This window comes from Calonectris borealis, chromosome 18 (assembly GCF_964195595.1).
Source record: "Calonectris borealis chromosome 18, bCalBor7.hap1.2, whole genome shotgun sequence".
NCBI lineage: Eukaryota > Metazoa > Chordata > Aves > Procellariiformes > Procellariidae > Calonectris > Calonectris borealis.
The window spans coordinates 10,443,484-10,453,424 of record NC_134329.1 but is presented as its reverse complement, the minus strand read 5'-3'; the positions used below and the strand labels follow the sequence as shown (position 1 = coordinate 10,453,424).

Below are 9,941 nucleotides of genomic sequence, written 5' to 3'. Positions count from 1 at the left end.
GCAGAACAGGACAGAGATCTGAAATTGTGATGGTCTTACAAGGAGGTTTGAGGTGCACTGGCAGGGCCCTGTGGAAGGAGAGCCCGCAGGCTGGGATGCTCCAGACACAGCTGGCAAAGTTGTTTCATGGTCCAGGTATGGACCCTTCAGGTCCTGCTATGTAACACATTGTTCCTGACACTGCAGTGGTTTGGGCAAATACAGTGCTCTACCTTGTGTTCAGTATGCAGCTATAAACATTTTCTCCTACTGCCAAGATGACAGATCCCAGGATATCAGAGATGTGCAGGTCTTCTAGTCCGTCTGGGTCTGTCACCTTAGTCTGTGCTAACATCTCCTGCAAAAGAACACGCAGTGCCAGGGAGAGAGCTCTCCAGAAGGATCAATCTATGGAAAAAGCTAATAAAATAATAAGAAAACACTTGCACAAAAAAGGGCCAGCCAGATGGATCTTCCTGGAACAAAGGCACTCACACTCTCTTTTACAAATATATTTTATTATTTTAATGCTTATTAAGAAATGTAACCAAGACAGACTCAGCAGCACCAGCGGCTCCTCACTGCCCAGCAGTCTGATGACTTCACAGATATGAAAACTTCACAGATTCAAAAAAAAACTTTGGTCAACACACTTTAAATACATTTGCATGCACAGATTCTCCCACCCCCTTCCCTCCCCTCCCACTGGTAACTGACAAACAGAGGGAAAACAACAAATATATTCATAAAACATTTAAATTAATAGAGTAATTGTTTTATAGTGACAGCGTGTGCAGCAGGGTGTTCAGAGTGTCTTGGCTTGCAGACCACAGAGACAACCGCTCCACAGGACGGGGGGCAGGAACACCAGCTCCTGAGACAGAGTAGGGGAAGTAAAGGATGTTCTCAGACCAACAGGTTCCAGTCTTGATTTCAACACACTTGTGTGAACAGTCCCAGCAGACAAATAAGACAGGGAGTTACACACCACACTGCCCCAGTTTGGGGATTCTCAGTCTGTCAGGGTTAGTCACCTCTCAGGAACTCGTGTGATTTTAGTTACTCTTGACTTGTTTTACTGTAAAGAAGCCCAAAAGCTCAGGGCTAGAAAGAAGAAACTCTCTGGTATGACTCAGTGCAGTTTGATGCCCAAAACAAACTGGGAGAGAACTATTAGGCAGCTAAATTTAGCAAACACCACTAGAGAGTATTCTGCAGTTTAAATGCATGGCAGCACTGTTACGGCATGCTTGTCCTTCCCACAGAACATAGCTGGATTGATTTGTTTTTAGGTTGTGCTCATGTTCATGAAGCAGAAGGGCTTTTATTACACCTGGACATGCTCATGAAATGAGACAATGCACCTGAGAAGGAGATAATCCATAAGAACCATCTCTTCCTCAGTCACATACAGACCATTTGAAGTCAAGCCTCCGCACACATCAGGCAAGGTTGCCCCTCTGCGGTGACCCCCGGAGAGCCGTCCTGGGAGATGCACATCCTTTCCAGAGTCCTTCCTCTTGGTCTCGTGCCAGCACCGCTCCCCTGAGACCATCTGTGCAATCCCCAGCACCTCCCAGCACATTCTTGCTCCCCTGAAATCATCCCAAACACCTACCCTACAAATCTTCCTTCACCACCAAGATTTCCCTTCTAACCCTAACCTTCCAGTCGTCTGCTCCCACACCTTAGAGACTTTTCCACCAGCATCCCCTGGAGCCTCTTTTCAAAGAATGATCAAAGATTCAGACTACTCCATATAACTCCCAAGTCCATCTGCACAATAAGCTTCCTAGCACCAACTGGGATCAGTGGCAAACCCTTTCTGTCTACAGTAACCCCAGCTGTTCCATCATGCCAGATTGCTTCTCTGTTCAAGAGCTGCAGTTTAAGCTTGCACAGAGCTTTGAAATATTACTGATTCAAAAGAAACTCTGCAGGATAAAGCTGTTAGTGCATTTATTTGCACAAACAAAAAGCAGTGCCCTATTGAGGAGAGGGCCCCGAGAAGAACTCTTGATAAAATCACTCCTGGCAACTGATCAAACTTAACTTTCTCCAAAATCCTATAAAGCAAATAAACCCTGGAGCCTAAGTGTCTCCAGGGAATGGTAAAATTCATGGAATGCCCTCATGCCAAATGAGGCACCACATCTCTCTGTGGGTCTTGAGCCATTTTTAGTAAGATGTTCCAGTTCAATGAAATTAGTCTCTTCTTACCCCAGCTCTTACTCTCTGGACCCACTGCACCTTGGGTTCCCAAGGAGGTCTTCTCCAGCCTCTCCTGATGATCACCTCATTCTTCCCTTTGTCTTGGTACCATCTTTGTTTATCCATAACAGCTATATTTCAACAGCTAAACATTCTCCAGCTGGAATGAAAATGGGGATATGAGTGGAGAGGTTAGGAAAAAATTATTTAACTTTCACTTTTCTAATGATCCCTGCCCTATGCAGTTTGGAAGACAGGTACTTTTCTCAAGAGTGAGAGCACTGCCAGGAGAAGGAAAGAGCACGCTTCATTGACGGGACCCTAAAGATTCTTTTTTTCTTTTAAAAAAAGAAAGCCTTGAAATCACGATCCCTAGGAAACAAGAAATAAGGAGTCAAAAATTCTGTTCAAAAGGCTCATGCTCCCCCCAACAACTGCTTTGGAAACATCTTCTGAATGTCCATCTCAGACATATGTTTGCCAGAAGGCACACAGCATGTGGTGCAATTGCCATCCCTTCCTTCCTGTGACTCCAGACTTCCAATTCTATATAAAACACGCTGCCTCCTTACCCCCACTGCACTTCCTCCTGCACACATCCCCCAGCCCCTTCACACATCCTCTTAATTTCAAATCTGGATCACTAATATTGAAAGGGACTAGACACACTTGGAGGGCATCTCAAACAGCAACAGAAAACCTAATTTCAAGACATCTGGAAACTCAGTAAGCTCACATGGCGATCTGTTTGGGCAGGGAAGTTTTCCAGAGGGACAATCCTAAGTTTGTTGCATCAACATAGATCAACTTGATTCTTGTGGCAACCAAGCAAGAGCCTGTCATAATTGAGTGTGAAGAAGCTCAGGAAACAATAGAAAGCAACCAACCCACATCAGCTGTTGAAAGTCTGATGCAATGTGGCATAAAACATCCCTTTACAATGGCAACTAAAGCTCACTAGGAGACACTTCTGCACTCGCGTGTGTTCCAGCACATGAGCAATGCTGGTATTTTCCCACACTTCCTTCCCTGCTCTGCTTCTTTGTGGACCTAATTGTTATTGACATGAATACCGGATGTAATCTTGTGTTATTCTTAGAAACATTTCAGCTCCCAGCTGAGGCCTGAAGAGATCAGACCCCCGTTTTCCTAACTGAGTTCCTCTGCCACTATTACAGGAGGTCAGAGGAACCATCCCACAAATAACCTACAGAAATATTCCATCCAGAAAGATCAAGAGTAACAAGATCCCAAGTCACCCTGCAGAGGAACTACCTACGACGTCAGTCACAGGGAAATGGCTTAGTGTTTCTTAATGGTGCTGGAGTGATAATCCACTCCTCTGACGTTAGACTACGTGGAAGAGCCATGCCAAGAAAGCAGCAATTCAATTAAACTGTGAAGTCTATTGTTCTACAAACTTGCCTGTCTTTCTGCTAAGGATTGTGATGGCCAACCATCTTTTTATCCGTCTCACAGTAAGCTTTGTGCTAGCCTGGAGCAGTTACATACTTGAACATGTTCAGCATTATAAACTACTCCCCACCTTCATGTAGGGAGATTGGCAAAAAGAAAATTCTCCTCAAATAAAACTGACTTTTCATTTTAATAGTTCACAATATTTAAAATAAACATGGAATAAGAACACACAAACCTAACAGGCTCTTCCTCAAATATCAAAATCCAGTTCCCCTTTCCTTTCTGAAAATGAGATTATTTGGCTTCTGAAATATTAGTGGACAGACACGAGGATGAGCCAGGGTTGGAGGATGATACTCTTGATGTTTTCAGCTAGGGAATAAGCTTCAGATCCCTGGAATTACCAGACTTTTAGTTTTCCAGTAGGACCATTACTGCTTATCTCTCCAGAAGGCTGGTGCTATTGGACATGGATTATTTGTCTGGAAAACAAAGACCAGACAATCTTTAGGCAGAATTCAAACTGATGTGGCATTCTGCTGTCCTTGAGCTACCAGGCTTGATAAGTGATACAGAAAATTATCAAACTGCTGTGAAACACCTCTGCAACAAACCACATCAGTGCATACCCTTGCTGCAGCACAGATTTGCCAGTTCTTTTATACAGACAGACTACTTGCAGTTTCTAAGCTGATCTCCTCTACCATTGATGCCTTTCAGCTTCTCAAAGTAGGAGCATCTTCTAACCAGACAGACCCCGTTCTGTTGGCCTCTGCACCACAGGGACACATCAGGCTTCACAGTAAAGCATATCAGGAAAAAACTGAAATCACAGGAGAAAAGGTGTTTAAATAGAGCTCACTGGAATTTAAAAAATAAGTGTTAGGTGTATGTTGTGTGTTCCTCCCTACACCAACAAAGAAGAAAAAAATCCCACAGCCTTTTGAGTGAGGATGAAAACAACCAAAATATGGAAAATTAGCTCCCCTCACACACATTTAGGGCCATGGGAAGAATTTGCATTGTAGGAGTCCAGGAGCACAAGCACAGAGATAGTGGGAAAAAGAAGACAGTGCCCACCAGCCTACAGACAGCTCACACACCTGACAGCTCTTCACAACACTTCGGGGCACGACTGTCCCAGTGACACCAGACCACAACCTGGCCTGCTTGTTTGCTATCTGCAGCACCAAGTCCTGCTAACAGCCCTTTTGCTAAGGGAAATCCATATTACAGTCTCCATTTTCATTACTTGTTAAACAAAGTGGAGAGCTATAAGGTTATATTTGCCTTGTGCCTCTGGAACATTGAGTGCTCAGGGAATGGATATGAGTTCTTGCCCATCTTTTATAATTTAATATAAAGTAACCTTATCAAGACAAGAAAAAAACCATTCGAGCAACCTGTTGCAGTATAAGCTTTAAAAACATCAACTGAAAGACAAAATGCCATGGTTGAAGGTATCCATCAGGTAACTTCTTTCCCTTTCCAAGCAGTTGCTGGCATCCTTCCTGACCAATAGATGTTGCTATCCCCCTTCCATTTGTTGCAGGGCCAAAGTACTAAAAGGCCCCTCCCTGTTACTCTTTGCAGTTCAGTGAATACTTCCAGCCACGCTTTTATTTCTGTCGGTAAAGACAGCAAAACCAACATACAACCACAGATACACAGTACAGCATAATGTCATGATATGCCCTGCATCAGCAGAGTCTCCCAGTGCTGAACTTGGAATGCCATCTTTGACCTCGGCACTGCTCTTGGTGACAGGTCACTGATGGGTAACATGTCCCTCCTTCCTCAGTCCGTTTCAGTGGTTTCTTGGCTTTTCTCCAGTCTAGTATTTAGGATCTTCCCAACAGTCCTGGGTAGGGACCCCTTCCTCCACAGCAATCTGAATACACACCTTTCCCCCTGCCCCCCCAACCTCCCTTTCGCCACGGCAGAGGTCACCAATGGAGAAAAAATAATTCTACCAGGAAGACTTTGAAAGTCTCATCAGGAAACATCAGCTGCTGCGAAGGCTGCTCTTTCTAGATCTGAGTAAGACACCTGGGCATCAATTAGCTCTTCACTGTGAAGCTCCCTATTCATGCATGCATCTGAGAGAACCCCATTTTTGCAGGAATGTGGGAGATGCCCATTTGTCTCCACGTCCAGAGCATTTCCATTCTGGTGCCATTCCAAGCTGGCTTTGCATTTGTTTAAGTCCTGCTTTTCAGACTCCCTGTGGATCTCTCCATTGGTGTATACCTCTAATGCATACTCACTGATTCGTATGCTGGCGTTCTCTGCGTCCCCACCATGAGTGGAAGTCCTAGAGCTGGCTGTTCCTGCCTTGAACGGCTCCTTCCGGCCCAGGATATGCTGGCTGATGATTTTGCGGAAGGTGTATCGGAACTCCCTGATTCGGTAGGCATAAATTAGAGGATTTACAACCGAGTTGGCATGAGACAGGATAATAGCCAGATACATCAGCCAGAGGGGAGCATGGGCACAATTCGGGCAAAAAAGGGTAAAGCAGTTAATAATATGTAGTGGAAGCCAGCAGACTGCAAACAACCCAACAATGATGGCTAAAGACTTAGCTGCATGGACTTCCTTCTGCAAAGTGGAGCGAGAACGTTCCCCGTGTACCATCTTGTTCTCCATCTGCTTCAGCTGTCGTCGGGCTGCCATGAAGATTTTCAAGTAGATACCAAACATGAGGAGGAGGGGCAAGAGCACACAGGCAAAGAAGTTGTAGTAGACCATGTACTCCATGGTGACCACAGCCTCAAAGAGACATGCCACCATACTGTTGCTGCAGTTGATGGGAGAAGACTTATTGGAACCCAGCTCTTCGATCTGGGAGCGATTGTGCCACCCTAGCATTGGTGTCAAGCCGATGATGAAAGATAATACCCAGCAGATGGCAATGATACCTTTAGCTCGAGAGCCAGTCACCAAGCCATTGTACCTATAAAGCAGAGGAAATGGGAATTACATCAGTATCATTCAACAAGCCCCTGACACCCAAGCAACTTTCCAATGGCCCAATGGCCCAGAAGACAGCAACAAAGGTACCTGCTTCTTCAGATGGGCCTTTGAACTGCCGTGCAGAACCCATGCAGCACAGCACAGCAAGGACTCCATGATGACATTGTATGCCACCTATTTCCCTCCCCTTTCTTTTAGGCAGTGAATAGGTGACAGAAAAGCAGGGAAATTAATACAGTTTTCATCTGTGATCCTTCACTCCACCAGCCCACTTGGTCATGCACATAGATCTTGCAGCCTGGATAATCAACAGCACTGCTCTGACCCTTGGTGATGAAGACCACCGTGGCTCTCTTGCTGAAGGCTGAGGTAGTTCCTCCTTTCTGACAAAGGAGCAGCCTTGTAGCACAGAATTGCTAGCTCTGTCTTGCAGTAGATTTGTAAGCCAAATAATGCAAAAGAACTCAGAGGCACAGTGCCATCAGCCCTGTGTCCACATTCAGGTGTGCTCCAGGGAAATTCTGCTGACTGAGTTGCAGAAGCCAGGCTGGCATTCCCTTGCACAGCACCTCACTCTGCTCCACAATGGCACTTGCAAGAAGGCCAGCAGCACCAGCCTTCTTTAAGTAACTAAGACAAGTCAGCAGTTTCCCTCACCAGCTTGGCTAAGCCGACCCCATGTCTTTCTCAGAAAGGAGGAATTAAGCTGAGGACAGTGCTCTGACTACAGGTGTGCTGTGGGCTGCACTGCCCACACCAAAGGGGACGTCAGTGGTGGAGGTATTGATATACCTGGCTGAAGCCAGTGCTCTTAGCAGTAAATTCTCCAAGATCTGCTGAACAAGACAATAAGCAACATGGTAAGAACCTGATAGTACACCCAGGGACCTTTCTTTGAAATATCGGTCAGTTCTCAAGGCCTCACAGGTTACTGTGAGTCCTGAGCTGACTCTACCAGTTCTTCTCTCTGAAAATGTAAATCAGGGCAACAGTTTAACATTTCAATGCAATTTCCTTCCCTTTTTCATGCTTAGCATGGAAAGTAGGTGACCGGATTCCCACATTGTCCAGCGTGGGTCCCACACTGTACTTGACCCCATGTGTCTGTGATCGGACAACGGTAGCGCTGGGCTCCCAGTGTTTACCCAATGCTCCTTCTCCCAGAATTCTCTCAGCAAACAAATGTTAAAAAAAAAATAATCCAAGTAGCCATAGAAATCTTTCCATCTCTCAATGAAATAGTTACTCCCACAGATTCATGTTCCTATCCCAATGCAAGGTCAAGACAGGGGAGGAGAGAGGCTGCTTTTGCCAGGCACAGTACAGAATGGAGATCCTGCACGTGCTTTAAACCCCTGCTAATGGGCCTTGGAAAAAACCTGGCTCCACACAAGACCCGGCAGGCTTAAGTCTCCTCAGTTGCATTTCAAAATCAGGAAAGAGAGAGTGGGTGAGGGAGCTAACCACACAATTACCAGCACCCAAAATACACTGAAATCCTTCCAGAAATGAGGGAGGGATTCAGCTGATTCTGAGAGATAAAAAGGTTTCTCCAGCAAGTAGTGGATCCTGCTCAATGCTTAGGGGATGCTGAGGGCACAGCATGGATGGTAGCAAGGAACTGCTCACACTCAGACCTTGTCAACACAGCAAAACAGCAAAACAGCATCTGTGCTTTGAAAAGTACACTCAGGGAGCAAGAGATTGGCTGAAGGCACTTGAAGCTTGGAAAAACAAAAAACAAAACAAACCCCTCAAAACCCTGCAGCCCTGGAATTGGCTACGTCTTGTCAGAGGAATTTTGAAATTGCGCAGCTGTTATCCCACGACTAGCGATGTCCCTTCCCTTCCACTAAAAATATATTCATTACTGCTACAGGCAAACACCCCCCTGCTTCTCCCTCCCTCTTACCCTCTGGGGATTCCCACGCAACAAACTTTACAAGGCTTAGGAACAGCACTCAATCCAAGCAGCCTCCTGCTTTCTAGCTGCAGTGTATTGTGCTGGCAGTGGCAATTACCAACCTATCAGTGAGTGCATTTCCATAACGCCTTGCTCAGTATCTCCAAGGGTTAAGAGAGAAAGCTCACAGCATCTCGTCACATGGCGTGTGGCACTATGTTGGCCAGGTACCCATTGAGAAGTGTGGAGAGCTTGGGAGAGCTTGACTTCTAGGACCCACATGAGACACCACAGGCTGACTTGGCTGACGTAGGGTTATTGTCCAGACGGACTTTCCTGGATTCATTCCTTCTTTCCACTGAGAGATGTCACCAGGCCGGCATTGAAGAGTTTGTGCACCTGTCTAGGCATCTTTCTAGGCTCACAGCAGCCAGGCCAAAGCTACTCTCTGTATCCCCAGTGCTGCACAGCTCTACATGGTAAGTTCAGGGCTTCCAGGAAGCATCACATATACTGTGAGTTGCTGGCACCTATGCAGGAGACACAGCCTGCTGAAAGGAGCTGGTCACACCTAACAGCCCATGCTCTGCATACTTGGCGGGTGACTTTGTAGCACGTCTGATGTGTCCAGACAGCACTGGATTGTCTGTGCACAAGCAGTTCTTGTGCTTCCTGGAAATACTGAACTTGCTACACAAACAACGACTTCTACTCGTGAAATTCCAGACACAAAGAACATTAGTGAAGAGCACAGGGACACTCACGGTGGAGTTGGGTGTGGGGATAGGGGCACCAGACTCCTCCAAAAAACAAAACCCACTTTTGCAAACACAGGAAATTGTGGATGTTTTCCCCAAAATAATTTCACCTGCCCTGCTGCTCTCCCAGCCATCAGGCTGGCAAACTGACTCCAAGGGAACAGCTGCCCTTGGTGAATGCACAACTTATCTGTGCCGCCTAAAGTAGTTTGGTTGAGGATGTGAAGCTTCTGGGTCCTTGGCCTCAGCTCTGTGTCATCGAGACAATGATTCCTGCAGAAAGTGTAGTACCTCACCAGTCTGATTCATAAACTATGAAGCTGGGTGGAAGACAGAGCTGGTATAAGAACCACAGGGTCCTCAGGTAGAAGTTAAAATCTTTCCATACATTGTATGATATGTAGCTGGCCTAACTCATTGTCACAGCATCCAGCCAGCCTGCTGTTTATCTTCCAAACCCACCTCTGGTTGACAGCACTGCGCACCTTGGCCAGATGGCTCTGCCATGCACGGAGCATGTTTCAGCCACCTTTACTGCATCACACCAGAAAGCCTGTGCTCAGTGTTGAGGGCACTGGGCTTTGATTTGAATTCCAGCTGTGCTCAATGGTTTTTAACAAATCACTACAAAACACTTCACTGAACAGAACCCTCAACAGTCCACACCTTAGGCAGCTGCAGTCATAGACAAAAGG

The 9,941-nt window shown here is 46.1% G+C and overlaps 1 protein-coding gene across 4 annotated transcripts in view; it reads right to left on the bottom strand.

The window, feature by feature from the left end:
- Positions 1-470: 470 nt before the first annotated feature.
- The window catches only part of ADORA2A (adenosine A2a receptor), a 32,543-nt gene continuing 23,072 nt past the window's right edge, over positions 471-9,941 (bottom strand). For all 4 annotated transcript variants that reach the window (XM_075167865.1, XM_075167864.1, XM_075167863.1 and 1 more), the window contains one exon: positions 471-6,565. In XM_075167865.1, coding sequence (XP_075023966.1) covers positions 5,605-6,565 — 961 coding nt within the window. In that variant the 3' untranslated portion in view covers positions 471-5,604. The remainder of the gene's footprint in view (positions 6,566-9,941) is intronic.